Raw genomic sequence first — 23,608 nt, forward strand, 5'->3', positions numbered from 1 at the left:
ATGAAAAAAAAAAAAAAAAAAAATACAAAAAAACAAATATGTCCTAACGTTGTCTGCGTTGTGCTTGGTGAGAGCCAGATTGGACAACTTGGCGATAAAATCTCTGTTGGTTTGAGGCTCGCGAACCATTGTACTGTCGTCCAGATCCAAAGGTTGCCAGAAGTCGATATCAAAACCCTGCACCAAATCTCTCCCGATCGGGATAATCAAAATATTGAAACAAAGTAATAAAAACAAAAGAAATATAATATAGAGGAGAAAGAAATCTCAAAACCTTGCTTTTATCCCACTCATCATAGAACAGTTGAATCTCTTCCAGTGTTCCGTCTTCGGAATTATCTGTCGTCGAACGTTGTCTCCTCCATCTTCTGACGCGTTGGGGAAGTCATCGCTGAAAACCCTAATAATTTCGTGAAGATCAGAACACTACTTATATTACTAGAAGATTACCACGTGGCACTCTTATTACTACATGATGTATCATACTATTTTTTTTTTTTTTGTCAGTGATGTGTCATATTATATTCTTTTAGAAGCATACTAATCACTTTTAGAAGTTTTTGACTATACAGTATATCTTAAAATATCTAGCATTATTGGGTACATTATTCTAGTTTTCTCAGATCAGATTGTAATAATATTTTCTCTCTTCCTTTTTTTTTTTCTTCTTAATTATTTTCTAAAAGAATCCAATGTAATTTACCTCAAAAACTCTACATGACTTGTTCTTCTGGTTTTTTCAATTAGGATATATATGTTCATACTTAGATGTTCATACTTCTTTGTTGCTCAACCAGAATGCGAGATTAATTATGAAGTTTGATCAAGTCGTGTCACCGTCTATTGTCTTCAAACAGATAGACCGCGAAAAAAAAATTATATCTTCTTCTTTCTCTTTGACAAAGACTAGCACTTAGTGGAACTTTCAAGAGTTGATGTAACCATGTAATCAAATCCAGATTTTATACCTTGCAACACTTACATAATGGTATTCATTTAACGGTTCAAAATATCTATCCAAAAATACATAACGGTTCAAAAATACCTACTAGATTTGCAAATACATCTTTCCTTAGCGATCGGCGGCGATGGCATCACTTCAATCACAGAGATGAGTCGACTATGTGGAAGGAACTCTAACTTTAACCTTACCGATTCTCGTGTTTGGCCACTTTGATTTTAACCACGAGAGGAGAGTAATTAAAGATCTCTAATTACTCATAACGAAGACGAGATGATAACATTAGCAACGTGACACTCTCTCATAACGTTGTTGATTGGCTCATGCCACAAAAACTCATTACTATATCTTTGATGTACATATTAACTGAATATAAACCGGGAAACGATGATTAATTTAAGTAAAGCTAAGACTCTTAAATGGTGTTCACGTACGAGAGACATGAAAATAAAATTATATCCTTCCGATCCGGCACTCCTTTATCTATTATTGATTGATCCTCAAAGTGTTTTCAGTACGTAAAAAAAATTACCGAAAATCTTGGTAACTATTAGAGGACAATTTTTTTGTTTACTCGAGACGTTGGTTTGATACTAAGTCACCTTTTAGCTAATTCTTCATGACTGTTTTAATAAACTAATAACGTTTGCAATACTTTGATCTTACAGAATCTTAACAAATTAAACACGTTTAATGACTCAATCTTGGTTACGTTTTATAACAACTTTTTGAGTAAAAGAGAAAACTGACCTGTTTATTTTTTCTTAAATTTATGTAATCAACATCATGCATACACATTACACACCACGAATGGAATTTTTTTGTCGACAATAACAAAGTGTATAGTCATAAAAACTTCGTACCAAAACTTATGCACAAAGATATATAGTAATAATTAGCTCTCTCAATATGACGCGTATTAGCTGTCAAGAAATTAATAAGCTAACGTTTACGGCATTTTGATCTTACAGAAAACAAGTATCAGTAACTGTTAGCTTACTAATTTCTGGACAGCTAATACGCGTCATATTGAGAGCATATCAAGAAATTACTTTTACTTTTTTAAAGTTCATAAACACCACGAATGGAAATTTTTACTATATATAAGAGAGTTTAGTCATAAACAGTGCGTACCAAAAAACCTTATGAAAAAATATTTAGTCAAAAAAACTTGTAAGCTAAGTAAGAGCAATTGGAAAGATATGATACAACTAATATGACGCGTATTACTAAAACTATAAGCTATCAGTATGACTTAAATGAGGTCTGGAGTCTGAGTATGATCACTCATATTCATTATCTTGGCATAAATTAAAAGACAGTAAATAAAAGGAGGTTAAGAAAATGTGTACAACTGGAGTCTGGAGATAGTGAGATACCGAAAATGAATATATGCTGACAATTTTCTTCGTATCCTAAAATGGCTTCTCTTTTTTCTGTCTGGTGTACATTTGAAAAGTTGGGACCCTTTCTCCGTTTTGGTTTCCTTTTCGAAAGAAAAAAAATACAAATTAATTTTGTAAATCTTTTAAAGGATGTTAATTCTTTCTTTTGTTAGTTGTGGTTAATTCTTTCTTTTGTTAGTTGTGGTCCCAAATAGCATGTTTGTTGTAGTAGTATAATTTATGTGACAGGAACAATATGGATATATCATCGAGAAGACAGAAGAATTGCTTCCCACGACTTCATGAGTAAAAGTGACGAATGTATCATAATTTTTCTCAAACAGTTTTTAAAATCATAAAACTAAAAATGTATTACATATATTTCAATATTTTCTAACTAATTTCATCGATAAGATTTAGCATTTACATAACATCTTACATACACTTTTAATATGAAAAGGTAAATTAACAAAAAAAATAATAATCAAAACATATGTAAAATATAATCAAAACATAAGTAAAATATTTTTACATATAACACATAAAATAGAATCTAAGATATCAAAGCATCTCTTTTTATTGGTACATTAACCTTTTTGTTAGTTCATTAAAAACATTTTTTCCTTTCAAACATCTAATACACTAAATAATACTATATTAATACAAATAAAAAAATTAAGAAATATGAAATAAGAAAAATTAAGAGAATATGTATTGGATACCACAATTTAGATGGATAATAAAGAAAATACCATATTGTCTACAGGACATGTTTCTTCAACAGGAGGAATTTACGCCACTCTCCTTCAGTCCCCTACCTATAAGCCCATAAGCCCCTGCTGTCGGCTTCCACCACTTCCTGCCCATTTGTTGAGGGCTCGACTGTAAATTCCCCTACCCCAAAAACTGGTAATTACCTTGTTTTTCTGACACTGTGGTATCTCCTTCATTTTTCTCCAACATTGTGGCATCCGCTAATATTACCCAAAAATTAATAACAAACAAAAAAAAATCATGGATTTTAAAAATAAAAAGCAACATATTTTTAAACTAAATATATAATCTAACTAAAAAGATTTATAGCCTTATAAGTTGGTGGTATGCATTTCAAATAATGTTGTTAGTAAACTCTTATTTTTCTGTTTGCAACCGGCTAAAATTATTAGTTTTTTCCTTCATAGGTTTGAAAAGCTTGATATGGAGATTACAGGTATTCTCTCATAGTTTGATAAACCTGAACTTACTGATGGATATGTTGATACGAGCTCATATTTCTAAGTGAAAAGGACTTCTTTTCTTTTTGTCTTGCAGGCTAAGGCTCAAGTCAATAATATTGCGGCCTTATCAAAAAGTGGAGAAGGGTGTTTTGGACTCGGATATTGTTGCTGTTGCAAACTGCAATGGTATTAGTGGCCAGTTTTGCGGATAGACAATGCAAATTTTAGTTGATAGTAGTACGTATAAATAAATATCAATACTTATGTAGTAAACCTTCAGGTTTCCGATGGTACCTATAAGTAAGTAAGTTAATATCTCTTCATGATTTTAAGTGCTTGGCTTTTTTAGTCATAAAGACCCTAATAAAGACCCAATAATAGTACTCATACTTTTCACATTGTGAATCGGTCATAAAGAACGTCCTTAGATGGTGTTTACAGTTTACGTAAGAAAGACATCAAATTAACATTTTATCCTTCCGGCACTTCTTCCTCTTTATCTATTATTGAGTCATCCTAAAATTTATTTTCAGTAAAAAAATAAAAATTACCGAAAATCTTGGAAACTATTTGAGGACTACAAAAATTTGTTAGAGAGGAGACAAAAACAAGACTGCATGGGGATTGGTTTGCATTGGATTATTATTAAGGGAAAAAAAACAAAAAAAAAATACAGAAATCCCCAAAACCCATATTTATTTTCTTTAATTTGGCTGATCCCAAAAAAAAAGAATTGGGAATTTCTGAACTCAGTTAAAAAATTTAGAAGAAAATAAATTAAGATCTACAAAGCTTCATTCATGTATGGGTTTTTGAGGCAAGGGGAAACCACAAAATGCAGAGGGAGAGAATGAGCAAGAAGAAGAGCAGTCAGGTTCATTGTATTCCCTCTGATGATCTTATTCTCATGACGGCTTCAACTTCTAAACACATTTCTCAAATCAGATTGTACAAAGCCTGGAAGGGTAACAACGTAATAATATTTTCTTTCTGATCCCTTCTTCTTCTCTTTAACAACAATTCAATGTTCTTCTCTTAACCTATTCAATGTTTTCTTTCTTGTTCAACAAGAATGTGAATATGATGTTTGGTTCATCTTTTGTTTCATCAGAGATTCTTCTGTGGTGGTAGACTAATCTTTGGTCCTGATGTATCATCTCTGTTCCTAACCTCGTTCTTGATTGGAGCTCCTGCGCTTACGTTCTGCATAAGGATGCTCGTGTGGATCAGAAAAGGCGATCCTTTCTTCAACTACATGGTTCTGACTTCAGGATTTATCCTCACCCTCTTGGTTTGTTTCCTTTGAAGCCCTCTCTCTCTCTCTCTTAGCTTTAAGTTGGCTTCCCTTGAAGCTGATATATATCTTGGAATCTGCAGGCTTTTATGTTTCTAGTCTTGACATCAGCTAGGGATCCAGGAATCATCCCAAGGAATAAAACATCAATGAATATTGAAGATGATTCAGATAGTTCCTTGACACAATCTATGGAATGGGTCAACAACAAAACTCCTAATCTCAAGATTCCAAGAACCAAGGACGTTTTCGTCAACGGTTACACGATCAAAGTCAAGTTCTGTGATACTTGCTTGCTCTATCGTCCACCTCGAGCATCACATTGCTCCATCTGCAACAACTGCGTCCAACGCTTTGATCATCATTGTCCTTGGGTTGGACAGTGCATTGCCCGGGTAAGTCTTGAACGGATACTAGAATAGATTTCCACACTTCTTGTTCAGAGAGTAATTGTTTCTTGGTGTTCAACTTTTGCAGAGAAACTACCCGTTCTTTATCTGCTTCATCTCAACTTCAACATTGTTATGCATATATGTCTTTGTCTTCTCCTGGATCAATCTGATTCGACAGCCTGGCAAACTATGGAGGACAATGTCTTATGATATAGTGTCTGTCATTCTTATCGTCTATTCATTCGTTGCTGTCTGGTTCGTTGGTGGCCTTACCATTTTCCACTTCTATCTCATGTCTACAAACCAGGTATGTTCCTTACCTTTATCAGAGGACCACATCTAAATCTTGTTAGCTAGCTTTTAGCCTTGAGACCTTTCTCGTGTTGTGTCTGTTTTGCAGACAACATATGAGAATTTCCGGTACCGTTATGACAGGAAAGAAAATCCTTACAAGAGAGGGTTTCTGAAGAATGTTACAGAAGTATTATTTGCTAAGATCCCGCCTTCGCAACTAGATCTCAGAGCAATGGTCCCGGAAGAAGATGACATGACAATAGCATCTAACGGATCCGAGTATGAGTCAGAGTATAGCTCCTCCGTGAGATATGATATAGAAATGGGAGGCAAGCTCACTAAAAGAGAGAGCCCGAAAAAGCTTCCTCTGCCTACACAAAACTTAGATATCAAGGACATTAGTGATGACTACGACAGATCTAAGATGACTAGAGAGGATGCTTCTGAGCATGATCCTTCCTTCTTCTCAACTCAACTAGATTTGCCAAAGTAAATTGTAATGAAGAATCTCTCATTGTTGTATCATCTTTGTCTATATTCTCTCGAACATTCTGATGAAATCTGTATAGCAAGAATTACAGACAACTGGTTCCAGAGGCCCATGTGTCTTTGGTCTTATCCAACAACATTACTCAGCAAAACCATATGTAGATTAGAACACCAAAATGTTTAACATTCGGCTTCATTGGCAAATATTATTCTTTCCCAGAATGAGAAATCCTCAGACAACAGATCTCTTACAAGTAAAAAAGAAACAACAGTTTAGGTTCGAGAAGCTTAAGACACTGAGAGTTGATAGCAACATCATAGTCTCTTCAAACTTTTCTTTCTGGCATCTACCTTCTTCTTATCTGCCTGAACCTTAGCCAAACCTGCTTCCCTTTTTTGCGTGGTAGTGGCCACACTTGCAGATCCTGCTGTGGCTGCTACAGCCACGTGTGGTTGGTCTTGGGCACTAGTTGTTGTTACTCTCTTAATGTCTGTTATTGAAGAGGGCATTGCAGTAGCAGCGCCAGGCGTCTCGTTGTTGGTCTGGCCAACATTTAGAGCTGTCGTTGACTCTGAGATAGCTCCTGTCTTGAACTTCGGTTTTGGTTTAGCATGTATACCTGTGTAAAGCCTGCATACAGTATACAAGCATTTTATTTTTTGGCAAAAAGGCAGAGAAGGTTCAACAACATTTGAGACCAAAGCAGAGATGGCTCACCTAGCATGCCTTGCATATTCGTCATAGTTTTCAAGTAACATCTTTCCAGCCTGTTCATTCAATGCAGATTCTGGAAATGGCTCAATCAATAAGCACCTCACAACCTGTTATAACATGTACAAAACACAGACCCTCAATATCAAGTTTTCAAGAAGCCAGTAAAAGAGATGAATAGATAAGGGGGTCAAGCATCTTACAGAGAGAACATGTCTTAATCCGAGACTAGGGTTCCAATCCTTTTTAAGCGTATTAACACAGATCTCTCCATTAGAAGCAACATTAGGATGAAAAATCTTTGTCATGAAGTAGCCTGCAATGTCAAACTCAAGAAATTAGAAACCATTACAAAAAGATTCAATGTGTCTCTGGCTTAACATAGAATTTAAGTGAAGATGCATACCTTTAGGCGGCGAATGTGGAAAATCATGCGACAGTGCCAACTTCATACGGAAAAGTCCATTCTCATAAGGAGTACCAACTGCACGCAATCAAAGTAAAGAACATCTTACTTTACATCATTCAACATTTGTAATCTTGTACGAGAATGAAATTGATAGGGAAATATAAGTGCTTACCTGGTCCTTCAATATCAGCACATATTTGTGAGAAATCCTCGTCATTAACGACAACCTTGATACCATCAGGAGGGGATTCGTCCAGACTCTTCAGCTCCTTGGCAAGCTGCTTGATAACATTGGGTGGTAGATTCTCATTACTTGCCTGCGCATTAAAAAAGAAAACACCATCAAAGAAGACAATTCAGTACAGTCCCAGCTAAAGGTTTAAGCACAATCCAAAGCAAGAAACAGAGAGCGAGAGAGTTACCATGGAGAATAATACGCACAAAAAAACCCTCCGGAAAAGTTCTTTTCCACAGACTAAGATAAAACAGGGAGAAGCAGCAATGTGATAAGATCCTTTTTCTGGTCTTCAAGACTCAAATGCGATGAAACTGTTAACAACCCAAAGTCACAAAAAGGTAATTAGCGTCGATTCATTAACAGATTGGTCTAAGAAACAACATTGATTCACAGCATAAACGTTTCATCAACATATCAATTTGTCAAAATCATTAAATCCAATACCACACCGTAATGAACTATTAAGAAAAGTAAGGCAATTGAGCAAAACCAATGAACAAAAATCTAAACTTGAAGCTTATGGAGAAGAGTGAAGATACGAATTAACATAGATTCAAGCAAATTAACAGTGACCAGACCCTCATAAGAACGGAACACATCAGAAAAAGCCAACGAATTGATCAAATCAATAGAAAACCCTAAAACGGATCAAATTTGGGATCTCGGGCAAATTGACTCTTTAGGGTATCCAAGAATAACTCATAAGACCTAATTGAGGCTAAGTTATAATACGAAGAGATCCCACAACAGAGACAAATCAAAGAATCACATCCTAAGCAGATCGTTTCAAGAAAGAAACATATGAAAACAAAAAACAAAATTGAACATCAAGAGAGAGAGATCTCAACGACGTTACCTTCTTTACCCAGAATATGAAAATAAGCAAGAGAGTGAGAAAAGGCGATCCCTTTTCCCTCTACCTCTCAAAGTAAATGATTCAACTTGAAATCGAAGACGAAGAAGAGAGAAGAAGAGAGAAGAGAGAAGAGAGAGAGGTTCAACTTCAATTATTGTGAATTTTTAATAAAAGAAATAAGAGATAAAATGTTTTTTTTTGGGTTAATTTAAATAAAAAGGGAGCGTATCATAGAAAAGGAAAAAAAGGAAAAACAAAGATAGAGGGTAATATGGTAATTTAACTGCCAGCCTGGAATAGACCGTTGGGATGTCTTCTTCTTCGCACCCGCTTTAACTTAGTTGAAGTAGTAGCCGTTACTTTGTGTCAGGTGTTGTTCTTTTTTTACTTGATTTGTTTTCTAATGAGATCATCTCAATCAAGGTTGCTTCTTAATTATGAATTTATTTAACCCAGATTTGTAATACAAACAAATATTATTGATGTTAGATATGTAAGAAAAAAAGACAACCCTAATCAAGGAGTTGATTTAATTACACTTAAAGAAAAGTGTATCATTTTATTTTTTTAAATGAGAAATATGAATGGTAAGGGGGGAGTTTATTGATTTGTGTTGTTGGTTGAGGTAATGAATCAGTTCTCACGTGTCACATTTTGTGTCTTTGAAGATTGCAGATGACAGTTACGATTTACGAACCTTATTTATTTAATATGGTCTATCTATCGTTCAATATCTTTGGTTAATTTTAAGAAGAAAAAAAAGGTAGATCTCAAATACAAACTTTTGGGTTTAAATATTTGTAGATTCTCTCCAGCAACTACAAAACAAGTTAAGAACTCATTCGTTTACGAATTCTCCTGGATTTAAACGTAATCGATAATACATTTTGTTTGAATCACAAACGTAACATGTCCATTAACTAGTTATTTGTCCAATATTCAACAAAGATTTATTGTAAATTTCTAAACTGTGTATAATGTATATGTTGGTTGTAAACTAGCCCCTAGCTAGGGCAATGTCATCTTGTGACTTGTGAGACAAACGCTAAGTAGGATATTGATGATCAAAGAAAATTCACCACTAGACTATTCTCTCTTTTTTTTGTCACAACCACTAGACTATTCCATATCATGTTTTTTTATGTAAAGAGAAAAACAATGGAAAAATAGATATATATATATATATATATGTAGTTTAATGATTTATTAGTACAACATTGTTTCGCGTTTTTTTTTTTATTTTTTAAATGTAGTGGTTGTAAGAAAAGTTTTGGCATCTCATTCACAAAGAAGATTAAGTTTAATAAACAAAATATTAGGTTAAATCTAAGATCAGGATCTCAATTATAAAAGGATTTTCTTATTTTATGAAACAAAAAATAATCCTAATTTATTTTGTTTTTTTAGCATTTGAGCCCAAATATAAAGGCCCAAATACAATTACAGTGATACTCTTCGTATCTACTACGGGACTTGTTTGTTATCTTCGGCGGCTATTCAGGTTATTCGCACTATGTTTAGCAAATAGCATTGGGCTATTGATTTACCAATAACGATACTCTTTTGTCTCCACATATTTTTTTTTTTTTTGTCAAATCACATGTACTTACACATAATTTTATCTTTAGTAGAACGAAATCTTGAGCTTGGTTCGACTTCGGGTCATGAGAACACTGACCAAACTATAATTAAATTCGTAATTGTATGAGGAACTTTACGCATGTCAATTTATATGTATATAAATCTATATGATTGGGTAGTGTAATTTTCATACTATCCTTATACAAAATGGGGTCCTTTACATGGACCGGAAATTAAAAAGAAAGTTAGTCTCTATATATCATCATCATGCACATGTTTTTGATGGGGATGTGTACGTCGCAGCACTTGTTCTCGTCGACAAAGGAGATTGGAAGGTGTTGTGTTTATCTTTTGGAATCTTTTTACAAGAGTTATCTATAGATTTCAATCAAATAAAGACAAAGTAATATGAACCTCATGGTCATGGACCCAAACGTCAATTTCGACTTCATAATTTTTATAACATGAAAGGATATTTGAAAAGACAAACTAAGTTGTATAATGTGGAGTACTGTGGACCAACTTTGTCAAACTATTCTTTTAGAACTGGGATATTCTCCACGGACGTTCATATTTATCTTCGAGATCTAACAATAATTTGAAGTTACAACTTTGGATTTACACAAACCTTGTTAGTCAAATTGGTGACTATTAAAATAGTGAATATTTTTCACTTTTGGTGTAACCATTTTACATTGGGGAAATATATATTTACTTCTTTTTTCTCTTACATTTTATTGTAGATTAGATAACGTTTACACAACCTTGTGTGAAAGTTGTGAAACTGATGTTTGGTTTAAAAATCTTAAAATGGTTGTCGTCGTAAGAATATATATAGTATAACTAACTAGCTTTTAGCTAAATTTATTGGTAGTTTAGATTTGAATTTTCTGTAATGGAATCATGTCGAATCCAAGAAAACTTTAAACCAAACAAAAGTTATGTTATAATGATTATAACAAACAAGGAACGAAGAAGTAGAGAAGGGTAAACACAAGCTTTTACTTAATTTCTATGATGTTAGAAAGAATATAAAGGGTCCAAAAGCATACGATCTTAGTTTTCTTCGTTTCTTTTTGCTTTATATGATCTTAAAAAAAGGAAAAATTTCCACTTTAAGAAATAATAATATTTATGTTATGTGAGTTTTAACGGCGCGTGGAAAACACTTTCCTAAAAGAGAATCATACTAAAGACCGCTCGTTCAGATTTACACTTTGATTTTCATTGCGTGTAAGTTGACAAGTTGTAATGTCCAAATGGTCCAAATGTTTCACACCTGCATACACTTCAACAAAACAAATTGTACACTATGCCTCCAAATAGTTTGATATGGCACTGTTACAACTACTATTACTTTAATCGATCGAAAAGGAAACGAATGATCAAGCTTTTTAATTTTGTTCTAATTAGGGGATGTTCTGAATTTTGTAGTGTGCTTGGTTGAGTGATTGAAATAATATATATATAGAGAAAGCGAGGGGTATCAATTAGCATGATCCATGACAAGATAACATACATATTAACAAAAACTAGAATAAAAAATGGGAAATCGAGAAAAAAAAAAACAAAGTAGAACAAAACTGGCCGTTTAAACAAGTCAAAAAGATATAGCCAAACTTTTGCTACAAATCTTTCCCGTGAAGCTTTAAATACTATTGAATGAATTGATATGTGGAATATCTTGAGAGAATCTATAGAAGACTTGAAAAGGCGATAGGTTCAATTGCCCCAATTGCGGTAACTCCCGGGTCACGTCAAACTCGTGTTTGGAGTGATCGAGTATAGTTAGTTCATCCTATATTCAAAATACAAAATTGGTGGTGTTCTGCATTAACATCAATACGTTTCAAACACGAGTTTTAGTAGTTGAACATGAATTAATATAGAATAAAGGTAGGGATCAAATTGGTACTATTTTTCTATTCGATATACAATGTGTTTATTGTTGCTTGTTTGTATATAACATTTTTTACGTCTGGATAATATATCATCATTACAAAACTTTCTTATCGCTGTCTGATGATATTTATAAAAGTGTATTGTTTTTCATGTTACGTGTTATATTATCACTATTATATATAGATTTGGTGTATATAATCCAAAACAAAAGGCATTTGAATATACCAATTGTACACGTTATAACTTATTAAGTGTTAAAAAAAGAGATGAGATGTTATGTTTATGTTTCTAAACGAAGGTAGGGTCTAGTTTATCATTAAAAAGCTCCATTAATTTATAGTAGTTAACTAGTTATGTTGACATACCTAAATACAAGCTTCCTCCTACTAAGGTTAAAAAACTGTATAACAACCAATAAATACGAGCCATTTAAATATTGTAAAATGTTAGGTATAGACTATAGAATTTTATGTAATCTCCAATTGTCCACTAATCTCCAATTGTCCAAATTCCCAAAGTGTTCTTTACACTGCTTCACAAGTCACAAAATGACCGTAATAAACAATTAGAGGAACTTATCTAGTGGTTATGAACTTCTTCTAATCATAAGAGAAAAAGTCCAAACCATGTAAAATAAAAACATCCCAAATCTCGAAATGTAAAAATTTGTTATCGTATATGTAAGCAAAAAAAAAGAATCAAAGATTTTTTTAGCAGAAAGTGAATAGAAAAGATCATAATGGTCAACAAGTGGAGGCCACGCGCCAAAGTAGGCGTCGGTCGAATCTAATGATCACTTTCAATCTCAAAACCAAAAATGAAAAAAAAAAAAACAGATAACAACAATAAAAATTTATAAGAATCTTCTGAAGTCTCTTCACAAGTCTTTGCCTCAAAATCAATAATATCATCTCTCTCTCTCTCCATCTTCCTCGTTCATCATCATTGTGTTTTCCTACTTCTTCATCTTCACCATATTGGTTTGTAAAGAGAGATCAAGACTGTAAATATATACAAGAATCAAGATTTTGAGATTTCTTCTCCTCTGTTTTTTGAGGAGGATGAGAGAGGAAGATTCGAATTGGTTCTCTAAATGGGAAGAAGAGCTTCCGTCGCCGGAGGAGCTCATACCATTATCTCAATCCTTGATCACTCCTGATCTCGCCATAGCCTTTGATCTCCACCGTCACAACAACAACGAAAACACCGGTCAACCTCTACCTCAAACCACGCCTCAGCCACAAACCAATTCCTCAGCCGAGTTCGCCGGAGACTCAACCGGAGACGAGCCAGCAAGAACCCTGAAACGTCCACGTCTAGTATGGACGCCGCAGCTGCACAAGCGTTTCGTGGACGCGGTGGCTCATCTCGGGATCAAGAACGCTGTTCCTAAAACCATCATGCAGCTCATGAGCGTCGATGGTTTAACCAGAGAAAACGTAGCTAGCCATTTGCAAAAATACAGACTTTACCTCAAAAGAATGCAATCCGGAGGTGGGGGAGGAGGTGGCGGCGGAGGAAGCGTCGGTGACTCTGATCATCTCTTTGCTAGCTCACCTGTTCCTCCACATTTCCTTCATCCGACAAGTAGACAAAGTTCCGACCATTTCATACCGTCTTTTGTCCCAATTTCGACTCAGCATGCAGCGACTCATCTACAACCACCGTCTCAGTTCCTCCACCGACAAATCTCCGCCGCGAATTTCAACTCTCCGACCAAAGCGACGGAGCAAGCAATGTTCTTGGCTAGGCAGAGTCAACAACAGCAACCAGTTTTCAGACCAGCTTCATTGCATGTGCATAGTCATCAAGTCGCTAATTACACACAAGATTTGGAATCAGGAGCCAAGACGGTCTTAACTCTGTTTCCAACTCGAGACGATTGAATAAAATATATATATTGGAACATTCACAACATGAGTTCTGCTCTGTGACCAGATCTTTGATGATTCTGTTATATGTTTCAAAGTGTTACTACAATCGTCTTGGAACGTATGATTGGTTTACTCTGTAAAAGCCTCTGAAATGCCTAAAAAGAAGTTATCTTTTTCAGTTGTTTAGATCTGATTACACAAACTACTTTATTGTATTTTTTTTTTTCTTGTGGATGCTCAGATTTGTTCTTAAAAAGTAACTTTGCACTGAAAATAAAAAAAAAAGCAATTGTAGGTACCAAATCTTTTTTTTTTTTCTTATAACATTCTAGAAATTGAGGATAGTCCCCCCCCCAAATGGCCAAATCCATTATGTATGTACAAAAGTGTATGTATTTGTGTGTGTATGTTGTACAATTGGAAGTTAAATAGTACATAAATTATCAATATAAATTGACCAACCATTGAATCAATAGTACAGTGTACAAAGAACATGAAACAGCCAAAAAAGCAAGGACTAGACAGTGCCAGTCAGAATCTGAATCCCAGGATCTGATGCTCTCTCTCTCCCATACATATCCTTAATCATGCCATATTTATTTTAATTAATTATTTAGTATTCATGTACCAAGAAAGAATCACTTATATGGGACCAAACCCAATCAAGATCAATTTTTAAATAATTAATCATAATCTTGATTAAGGAGAGAACTTTAGGTTATATGTATTGGGTAGAGAGAGAGGGAGCAATTAAAAGCAATGATGGTGGGTTCATTAGCTGGCATGTTTCTTCTGATCTGTTTCTATAAAAGTCATACCCCTATAGCAAAGTCCTCTCTAATTATTACTTCTTTTTTTGGTAATAAAACTACGAATGTCATAATAACAACACACATTTTAAATGATCAATCTCGAAATGGTTGAAAACAAATGATATCATTGTTGGTAAGACAATGAACCTAAACATGAATGCCAAGTTGCACTCGATCAAAAGAATCAACGATAAATTATTTTTTGGAATATTGGAAATACGTTGACCACAAAACTCCAGACCTCCAAATGTATCTAATCTAAATGGGCCACAAGCTTTACAGGCCGGCCAATTTAGAGAGCAACCTTGTACAAAAGAAAGGGAACGCTTGCAGATTTTTGATTTCGTTGCAAAAGCTTGACAATAATAATAATATTTGTAACAAATCATAGAGAGATGTCTTGACATAAACAGAGGCCAATGTTTGCAACAAGAGTAGAACATCTAAAGCTACATTAATAAAACCTGTTTGGATACAAGATATTGGTCTGAACACGAGGATCGGTCAAGGATTCGGGTGCCTGCAACCAATAATAATAAGAAAGACAGAGCACAAAGGTCAATGAAAGAGACTTCAGTGTTTCTAAACGGAGAAACATGAAGATAGTATCTAAGAGTGAAGGTAACCTGAAAAGATGTGTGTCTGATGCGTTCAGTGTTTGTGCATAAGTCATTGTGGCACTAGGCCACTCTGTATATGAAGGTGTGATCATAGTCGGGTTTAAGGGATGCCCATAGTTTAGGACCGCTTGAGCTCTTGGCATCTGCGGGAAGATTGCGTCATGGAACGGAAGCTGCATTGGCATCGGACTGAAGTTTTGTACCGGTGGTGTAACCCTCACGTACCTGCAAACACCACACAAAACCTGTTAATTTTGACTAAGAGAAACATGGCGTAAAGGTTATTATTATCATTAGAGGCGAATGGAGGGGTTAGTTTAACCTGTTACGGTCATAATCAGGATCATAACGATCCTTCTCTCTATCTCTAATAATGGCAACCCGAGAAGTCCTTCCTGAGTCTCTGATAACACCATTCCTCTCTACATCAACAGGATTACTATTATTATTAATTACCACTCCGGTCTCATTTCTACTCGGACATTGATAATTATGTTTTGTGTCAAGGTGAGCAGGAGAAGGAGGAGGAGGAGGAGCTCGTATTGAAGAATCTTCAGAGTCAGAACTGCTAGGGCTGTTGAAGATACGAGCCCGAGCTTTATCATACTCTTCTTTTCTCTCTTCAACGCTTCTCAAGAGATTCTTTTCAACTCCTGATCCACTACCTATCCCACCAGATCCTCTGTTGGGTCTAGGCTTGATCGCAATTTTGCCTACAGGCCTACCATGAATCTCAGGTTGCTTCACAGGAATCTCAGACAAACAGACATATGGGTATCTACTTTCAGCCGTTTTGGTCGCAAGGATTCTGTTCCCTGAGCCATCAAGACCACCACCGTCTAAAGCTGTGGTAAACAGGCCGTAATGTTGAGCAACACGGTGTGCAATAAGACGAAGGTAAGATGTTGGCAAAGGCTGGAACTCATACTGTTGCTGCTCTGGACTTTGAAAGAACTTCTGTATATCGAGCTCCATACGCAAAACTGGCATACCAAAAGAGATAGGGAACATAATCATCCATCCAAATACAATGATGCTTATAACATATTAAACAAAGATGAACATAATTAAGAGTCTTCAAAAACAGAGCAATTGCATTCTAAATTCAGTTTAATTGAGCTAACAAAGTAGTGATTCTGATATCCCCCTAAAGTAATTAGCCATGGATCTAAATTATCAATTACAAAAGCCAAACCCTAATTCCTTAAACAAAATCCGACCAAAAACCCTAAACCAGGACCTCAATCAAATTCGAGAAACAGAGAATTACACGAGACAATAACAAACCCTTTATAGACGACAACCTAAATCAGATCAAATCCAATAAATTAACTTCAAATTAAAGGGCTTTCAGAAAAATTGACTTACTGGTGAGACGATGACGAGGGTTCTGAAGAGCTTCGACCAAAAAAGGATCCACCATAGCTTCCTTCTCGCTCATAGCAGCCATGGATGGATGGATGGTTTCTTCTCTCTCTCAAAAATTCGTCTTTTACGATCTTAGATTTCCCGATTAACCCCGTAGGGAGATAAGGGAAACACACCAGAAAAAGGATCCACCAGAGAAACAAAGAGGATTGAAATTTCGTAAAGGAGAATTGAATTGCAAATCGATGAGATAGATAGACGAAATCGAATTCCAAATCCAAGGAACTGAAAAAGACCTTATCGACCCTCTCTCTCTATCTCTCTCTCTCTCTTCCGAAGACAAAAACTAGTGGGGAGAATAAAATAAAGTTGCAGCCTTTCGATTCTTTTTTATAAAAACCCAAAAACGTTTTCAGTTTTGAAAATTTTCCCAAAGTTGTTGTCTTTGGGTCCGGCCAAATACTAAAGAAGACAACTTTTGCTTTTGGATACAAAAAAAGTCATTTGGGTCATATTCTTATTTTTATGTGGTCGGTTATGAGTTATGACTGACTCTTGATTTCAAAGTTTTTAACTTTTTAACATATGAAGTCATGTAATCGTTTTACAAGAAACCCTGTTTATAGGCAAACAAACACCATGTTTATTTTCATTATACACATCAGTTTTTAGTATATTCTATATACAAGTATTCACGCATGTCACACACAACCCAAAAGCTAACCACAACTTCTACTGATACTTGCCGTTTTCATACTTCATCACTTCAACCATAAACTTCTCCAGTTTGGTGCCTCTCTCTAGCTTCAGAAGCAGTTCGAATTTCACACGGTCTTCAACCACCTGCGAGTCGAGAAAATAATCCCATTTACCTTAGTTAGATGCTATGGTGATGGTGGGGGGTATTTGTTGATTGAAAACTGATAGTGAAGATAAGAAACAACTCTACCTTTGCCCTTGCTAGGATAATATCTATGAGTTTATAAGGGTACAGAGAGTTTGATTTCTGTTGAATCGATTTCATGGCGTGCTTTGCTGCCTCCTGGACTTCAGGGTTATTTGTTGATACCGATCTCCAGTCAAATTTATTACCATCTGCATCAAGCAGAGTAAAGAGATCAAGAAACGCAAACACTCATCATGATCAAGATCGAAAAGAAAATGCATCCCAAAAATTATAACTAGCTGATCAAAAGAATGAGAAGCAGATCATAGTTTTCATATGACAAAACTAGACACGGTGTGATGATGATGTTCACTTCACAGTTGTTTACCTGGTTTCAAGCCAAGGTCAGAAATAGTAAAAGAGGGGATAACATTCTTGAACTCCTGAAGCTGCTTAAAGTTCATCCATGGCTTCACCCAAACTTTAGCTTCATAAAACTTCTTCTCCCCAGCTTCGATAACTTCAAGAGTAAGACGGTAAAGCTTACCAGCAACCACCTGCTCTGTTGCCTTTAACACTCTAGCAAGCTCAACAACACCATTCTAATACAAAACAATATCAAAAACACAACCTGATTAGCCTTATAAAGGATGTAAACAGAGAAATCATAAGAACTTTACTCTTCAATCTCATACACGCAAATCACATGAATCTAAAGATTATAAATTTAGATTCCAAATCACTTGAAAACATAATCTAAGAGGAGACAATTACAGATAACAATCCTAAACACAAATTGCAGAGGATATACAGATTAGGGTTGGAGGAAACCAAACCTCTCGTTTGTTGTGTTCTTGAACAGCAAAGAGAGCAATATCATCGATCTCTTCCCCACCGTTTCGATCACTCGTGGAATCGCTGAATCCACCAAGCTTCATCCTTACGATGTTGTTGTTGTTGTTGTTGGATGTTCCTATTTCTTCACTACAGATCACAAACTGGCCAAATCCAGAAAAGAGAACAAACGATACGCAAATCAACATCATCCACACCGAAGCACGTTTCATCTCCATCGTTCCCAGAGAGCTTTTCCAATTCCCAATTTTTTCCCGATCTAAAATTCCGATGAGATTTTTCTTCATACACCTAACCTAACAGACGGGGATGGTTTCTTTCGCCGGTTAAAGACCGTTTCCGTTTAAGCGAAGCGAAACAAATCTCATGGGCCAAAAATATAATCTGAAGCCCATTTTAAATGTGTATGGACTCATCTGAAGGCCCGTTATTAAGTCAGGGTGTATTCAATTTGACATTAGTGATTTATGTAAAATTTATAAATCCTATTTTATTCAATTATGAATTTTAAAAGTCTATTAAAATCTATGTTTATTGAACTGATGATTTAAAAATCTACTTTAAAATCCACGGTTATTTAAAACAGTTTGTGGATTTAGATTTTAATAAGTTTTAAGGATTCTAGAAGGGTGTATTGAAATCATGATTTTAATAACAGTTGATTTTAATAGACTTTTTAAAATTTAAGATTGAATAACATATGATTCATAGAATATACACAAATCACTTAAAATGTCAAGTTGAATACACCCCCTTAGAGAATTTGAGAAGATTTGTTTAGTTAAAAATACTTTTTTTTTTTTTTTTTGGCAAACATTTAGTTAAAAATACAGAAATCCAAATATCATGGTTTTATGTTAGATTTGAAAGAATTTTATCATAAATAATATCAACTTCTCTAAAATCTTTCAAAATTCAAAATTTCCTAAATCCTATAAAATCATGGTTTCAATACACCCCTAAATCTATTTGTTTTTAATTCACCTATTTATTTTTAATTCACCTCGAAAATAAAAGTTTTGAACTAATTTTGATTATTCTTTTTTGTGGTGAAAACTAATTTTGATTATTGAAAAGCCACGTATATATGATAAGAAAAGTGTGTTATATAATATGTCATAATTAAAATATTTAGGTAACTTTTGATGTGAGAATAAGCTATACAGATTTGATTGTAAAATATTTAATTCAGTCTCTATCCTCTTCAAAGGTAGTCAAATTTAGTTTTAAATTACTTACTTTTAATAAATATATACATTATGTTAATAAAATATGAAAGATAATAACATAATTTTATTACCTCCAAAGTAATGTATATGAAAATGTATTAAAAGGCAAGTAATGAAAACTCCTAGAAACTAAAAGGTAAAATTCTTATTTAAGAGTTGAGATAATGCATTGTAAAGTTGACTACATAATGACAGTAATTAAATCTTTGAAGTTTGAATCCATGTTTTCTTAAGTTGACTACATAAAGAGCCTATAATTAAATCTTTAAACTCATATATAATTTTGTTTTCAGCCATATCTCAAATTTAATAGGGCAAAAAGCTATTAGTTAAATTCACCCCCAACTTACTTTGGAAGTAAGTAATGTTTGTAGCTATTTTTTTTTTTTGGTCAAAATGTTTGTAGCTATTTTTAAGTAAACAAGTCAACATAGTAATTTAATTCAGAAACAAATTTACCAAATACACTACGCCAATAGGTGAAGTAATATATCAAATATATCCAACAATTAAAATTTGCTAACCTTATGTGAGAGTTGTCGAAATATTGAACTTGATTGTTAAGTACTTTTAGTCTTTTTTTTTTCATTGTTTTCCCAATAACGAGGTGGTATTGGATTCTAATTTATAAAGATTTTTGAAGAGTTCAATAAAATCATTAAAAGTAAATAACTGAAATATTGTTAAAGATTGCTAGAAAGTTTTGTTTATTAGTTTTCTAAAATCTTGTAAAGTACTCTAAACAATCCTTGTAATTTTGTAATACTTTTCATGACTTTATTTTGTAAAGAAAATATCTAAAATCATGAATCAATAACAAAATAATTGAATTCATTTCATACAAAAAATAAATAAATAATTGAATTCATTAACAATCCTCAATTCTTTTGTTTTAATTGAATAACACAAAACTTTTAATGATTTTATAAAAGTTTGAATCCAATAACCCAAATTTGTTAAGAATTTAAATGACTTTTTACAAATCACAAACTCATAACACTAAATATAAACAGAGTTTAACAAAATCTTGATCTAATAACAACAGATTCTACATAACACTTAAAATCTGTAAAACTCTATTCAAATCTCAGACCAATAACCCCCACTAAGTAAGTCTTTGCCATTTCCATCAATATGTATTTATGTTATTCAAACATAAGAAAATCAAACCTATAACTTTCCTTAATATTGAAAGTGCATACAAAGTATACAATCTTTAAATACCAACCGAGACGCAATCACATATCTAAGCCATCAGAACTTAATCTCTAAAAGTCTGATGGATCCGATCGATTACGAAATATTGTCTTTGGACTCGAGTGACGTTAGTGATAGTAGCAACGATAGCTCTGCCACCGAACCGTTAGAGAGTCCAAAGTACCAATGCAAATATTGTCCTAAAAGGTTTGTTAAAACACAAGCATTGGGTGGCCATCAAAATGCTCACCGGAAGGAGAGAGAGCTCATCAGAAAACAAAATCAGGCATTTCAGACGCAATTGGAAGAGCCGGATCTTGATATATATGTGTACTCGAATTCACGTTCGCATTCATTTCCATATCAGTACGCGCTTCCACCAGAATTTGAAGAACCTCGGTACAAAAATGATAGGTCACACAATCTAACCATGATGTGCGACCAATATATGGGATCCTCGAGCTCTAGTTTTGCAGGATTAAGGAGTGATCCAAGTCAAGAAACAAGCCAAGGTAGGATCTTTACCGAGATCCCACCCCAACCCCAATCTCAACCTCAGCTGCCTCAACCGTTATTGTTTCCATTGTCGCCATTGTGTTTAGATCTTTGCCTCGGTGTTGGTAACTCCCAACCCCAACATGAAGAACCAAACGGTGTAACAAATGAAATCATTGCTGAGACCGAAAATGTTGGTTCTCCTCTTTCTCTTTCACTCAAGTTATGAAATTGTAATGTTTTTTTTTTCTTTGAAGTTTTCGCTTTAATTTTCGATTCACTACCTTTGTTTACTAGCATAGTATTGATTTGTTGTGTCAAAACCCTACTTGTGCACTTAAACATTGTAATAAATTTGGTTGTTAGCCTGCATTTGAAATTTCATAATAAAAATAAAAGTTTTCTTTTATTCTGGATTCTTGGGGTGTAAAATTGTATTTGTAAGAATTTGAGCTGCAATCTCTAAAACTACTGTGAATTATGTACGATATAAGAATAAAAACATTAAGCAAAAGAAGGTTCTTTCGAAAAGAAGCGACTTTTTAAAAACGAAAACCTTCGACCGAACGAAGAAGACGAGTTTGACTCTCACATGATTGTCGTCGAAGGTATTGTACTAACCCAATACTCCAATAGGTATAAAATTTCATGTCAAATTCACGTTTTTGCAAAGTTAGAAGCCCTCCCCTGTTGTGAAATTTACGATTTTTAGCGATGGGTTAGTATTGAATTCGAAATCAGATACATCGTTTGGGTTATCTGAGGCTGTTGTGGTTGTTAATGAACATGTGGATGATGGAGATAAAGAAGATTTTGACTGTTGTCTAATTTGAATTTCGCCACCAACAAACATCATTGTGCCATCTTTGTCGTGGCTCTCTTACCTAGTCTGATCTCTACAATGCTCTGCCTCCTCCTCTGGATTCTTCTAATACGGATGGAGGAGACACCAAATCATCAACCAAATCCTCAAAGGTCTCAACTTTACTATCCCTGCTCATGGCATCACGACAAGAAAACCCCAACACAAAGTCTGTTGTGTTCTCTTACTTAGTTCAGGAAGATGCTGCTTCTACTATAAATCTCACTGGAAGCTGCAGGTTTCACCATCTTACGCTTGGATGGGACAATGACTGAAGAAACGGACACAAGTCATTGGAGAGTTTGGGAGTCTGGATGTAACCGGACCTTTGGTGTTGCTTGCGAGCCTCAAGGCTTCTGATGCTAGTATAAACCTAACTGCAGCATCAAGGGTTTACTTTGTTCGAGCAGGTGGAACCCTGCTGTTGAAGAACATGCCATGGACAGGATTCATAGGATTGGACAGAAACAAGAGGTAAAAACTGATAAGGATGATTGCAAGAAACAGGATTGAAAAGAGGGTCCTCGAGCTTCATTAGAAGAAGAAGAAGAATCTAGCGAACGAAGCTTTTAAAAGAAAGCATAAGAAAGAAAAAGACCAAAGAGAGGTTAACGTTGAAGACGTGGTTGCTCTCATGTCTCTCTATGAAATCTGAATTTCTCCATAGTTTCACCGGTTTACTCCTTATCACATCTCGGTTAGTTTTTAATTAAAGGTTTAGCACTTTAGCTTGTAAACGCGTTGTCTGGTTTTTAGTTCGGTTTAGTTTGGTTAAAGAAAATTTGACTAGAAACTTTGTCTCTCCGATACGATTCAGTGGAATAGAAATTTAATTCCTAAGTTCGTTATTGTATGATTTGACTTGTTAAAGTAGCATTTAAGTTTGTTATTAGCATTAGATGAAATTTAGTTGGGGGTTAGATTACTTATGATGAGCCCTAACCTAACAAGTTTTAATTGACGTCAACAAAATTCTCGTTTTCTAATCTTCAAAAAGTCAAATTAATCAAACGGCGTCAACTACGAAATGGGCATATTTACTCTATCCATATCGTAAAAGTCACAACACAAGACCACAATTATAGTAAACTATGTAACTTATTGTCAACAATACAAAACACTAGTATAAAACTAGTATATTATTAATCCAAACTAAATTATTCGATCTATCTGTTTGTGTTGGTATAAATCGTTTTTTTTTTTTTGTTGAAGTCTTGAAGAGTAAAACCAGTTTAAAGTTTTACTATTTTACTCATAACTATTAGCGTAAGATACCAACTACCAAATGTAATTGTTTGGCAGCAGCAGGTCCTTTGCTTTTAGATGTTATGCTTTATTTCACAACATAGTACTATATATAACTAATATATAATCCCACTCCCACCTCAGCTGTGCGCTAGCTGTGACGATATCAATAAAAGGGCCTAAAAAGTAGCATAATTATTACTATATACCACGAACACGCGATATTTTGAGGTCGGTCGATTATCTCTAAACATCTCCATGTACACATATTTTGCTAATTTTTGATAAATTCAATGAATATTGTACAAGTAACTCATCAGGTCTTTTGACAAATGTCCATTCTAGACCAAGTATGAGTCACACACAAATAATGATTCAAATAAAGTACACACTGAACTGAATAAAGAGAGATAAAAAGATGCAAAAAAAAAAAAA

At 34.4% G+C, this 23,608-nt stretch overlaps 6 protein-coding genes and 1 long non-coding RNA gene across 7 annotated transcripts in view; 3 read left to right on the forward strand and 4 right to left on the reverse strand.

Annotated features, from left to right (window-relative positions):
• The window catches only part of LOC104768701, an 878-nt gene extending 493 nt beyond the window's left edge, over positions 1–385 (reverse strand). Inside the window, exons 1-2 of the long non-coding RNA XR_764279.2 lie at positions 275–385; positions 49–177 (exon numbers count right to left, since the gene is read on the reverse strand). This is a non-coding gene — a long non-coding RNA (uncharacterized LOC104768701). The remainder of the gene's footprint in view (positions 1–48; positions 178–274) is intronic.
• LOC104768702 (probable protein S-acyltransferase 3) lies at positions 4,273–6,075 on the forward strand. Its single transcript, XM_010492734.1, has 5 exons — positions 4,273–4,536; positions 4,675–4,854; positions 4,941–5,252; positions 5,335–5,556; positions 5,650–6,075. The coding sequence occupies exons 1-5, from the start codon at positions 4,399–4,401 to the stop codon at positions 6,034–6,036; spliced, it is 1,239 nt and encodes a 412-aa protein (XP_010491036.1). The 5' UTR covers positions 4,273–4,398; the 3' UTR covers positions 6,037–6,075.
• Positions 6,208–8,415, reverse strand: LOC104768703 (ubiquitin-conjugating enzyme E2 22). Its single transcript, XM_010492736.2, has 7 exons — positions 8,248–8,415; positions 7,576–7,702; positions 7,326–7,470; positions 7,151–7,228; positions 6,948–7,060; positions 6,751–6,854; positions 6,208–6,663 (listed from the first exon to the last, which is right to left on the reverse strand). The coding sequence occupies exons 2-7, from the start codon at positions 7,576–7,578 to the stop codon at positions 6,348–6,350; spliced, it is 759 nt and encodes a 252-aa protein (XP_010491038.1). The 5' UTR covers positions 7,579–7,702; positions 8,248–8,415; the 3' UTR covers positions 6,208–6,347.
• Positions 12,581–13,809, forward strand: LOC104768704 (transcription factor PCL1-like). Its single transcript, XM_010492737.2, has one exon. The coding sequence runs from the start codon at positions 12,792–12,794 to the stop codon at positions 13,614–13,616; it is 825 nt and encodes a 274-aa protein (XP_010491039.1). The 5' UTR covers positions 12,581–12,791; the 3' UTR covers positions 13,617–13,809.
• LOC104768705 lies at positions 14,732–16,786 on the reverse strand. Its single transcript, XM_010492738.2, has 4 exons — positions 16,405–16,786; positions 15,359–16,019; positions 15,043–15,261; positions 14,732–14,936 (listed from the first exon to the last, which is right to left on the reverse strand). Exons 1-4 carry the CDS (start codon positions 16,484–16,486, stop codon positions 14,921–14,923), a joined length of 978 nt encoding a protein of 325 aa, XP_010491040.1. The 5' UTR covers positions 16,487–16,786; the 3' UTR covers positions 14,732–14,920.
• Positions 16,989–18,481, reverse strand: LOC104768706 (cysteine proteinase inhibitor 7). Its single transcript, XM_010492739.2, has 4 exons — positions 18,127–18,481; positions 17,679–17,892; positions 17,354–17,499; positions 16,989–17,247 (listed from the first exon to the last, which is right to left on the reverse strand). Exons 1-4 carry the CDS (start codon positions 18,430–18,432, stop codon positions 17,137–17,139), a joined length of 777 nt encoding a protein of 258 aa, XP_010491041.1. The 5' UTR covers positions 18,433–18,481; the 3' UTR covers positions 16,989–17,136.
• On the forward strand, positions 20,539–21,295 carry LOC104768707 (zinc finger protein 3-like). The gene has a single exon (XM_010492740.1). It carries the CDS (start codon positions 20,654–20,656, stop codon positions 21,293–21,295), a length of 642 nt encoding a protein of 213 aa, XP_010491042.1. The 5' UTR covers positions 20,539–20,653.

The sequence above is a fragment of the Camelina sativa genome, chromosome 20 (assembly GCF_000633955.1).
Source record: "Camelina sativa cultivar DH55 chromosome 20, Cs, whole genome shotgun sequence".
NCBI classification, from domain to species: Eukaryota; Viridiplantae; Streptophyta; class Magnoliopsida; order Brassicales; family Brassicaceae; genus Camelina; species Camelina sativa.

Bases quoted from the DNA above. Each gene is read 5' to 3' on its own strand.
- LOC104768706 (XM_010492739.2), bottom strand. From the start codon at position 18,432: ATGAAGAAAAATCTCATCGGAATTTTAGATCGGGAAAAAATTGGGAAT. The intron at 17,893-18,126 runs GTTTGGTTTCCT...GTTTTGTATTAG, and splicing joins AAGAACACAACAAACGAGAG to AATGGTGTTGTTGAGCTTGC. The intron at 17,248-17,353 runs GTAGAGTTGTTT...CTCGACTCGCAG, and splicing joins TTATCCTAGCAAGGGCAAAG to GTGGTTGAAGACCGTGTGAA.
- LOC104768704 (XM_010492737.2), top strand. From the start codon at position 12,792: ATGAGAGAGGAAGATTCGAATTGGTTCTCTAAATGGGAAGAAGAGCTT.
- LOC104768707 (XM_010492740.1), top strand. From the start codon at position 20,654: ATGGATCCGATCGATTACGAAATATTGTCTTTGGACTCGAGTGACGTT.
- LOC104768702 (XM_010492734.1), top strand. From the start codon at position 4,399: ATGCAGAGGGAGAGAATGAGCAAGAAGAAGAGCAGTCAGGTTCATTGT. The intron at 4,855-4,940 runs GTTTGTTTCCTT...TGGAATCTGCAG, and splicing joins GATTTATCCTCACCCTCTTG to GCTTTTATGTTTCTAGTCTT. The intron at 5,557-5,649 runs GTATGTTCCTTA...TCTGTTTTGCAG, and splicing joins ATCTCATGTCTACAAACCAG to ACAACATATGAGAATTTCCG.
- LOC104768703 (XM_010492736.2), bottom strand. The intron at 7,229-7,325 runs GTAAGCACTTAT...GATTGCGTGCAG, and splicing joins TGCTGATATTGAAGGACCAG to TTGGTACTCCTTATGAGAAT. The intron at 6,664-6,750 runs GTGAGCCATCTC...TACTGTATGCAG, and splicing joins GAATATGCAAGGCATGCTAG to GCTTTACACAGGTATACATG.
- LOC104768705 (XM_010492738.2), bottom strand. From the start codon at position 16,486: ATGGCTGCTATGAGCGAGAAGGAAGCTATGGTGGATCCTTTTTTGGTC. The intron at 16,020-16,404 runs GTAAGTCAATTT...TTGGTATGCCAG, and splicing joins CCCTCGTCATCGTCTCACCA to TTTTGCGTATGGAGCTCGAT. The intron at 15,262-15,358 runs GTTAAACTAACC...TGGTGTTTGCAG, and splicing joins CCTGATTATGACCGTAACAG to GTACGTGAGGGTTACACCAC.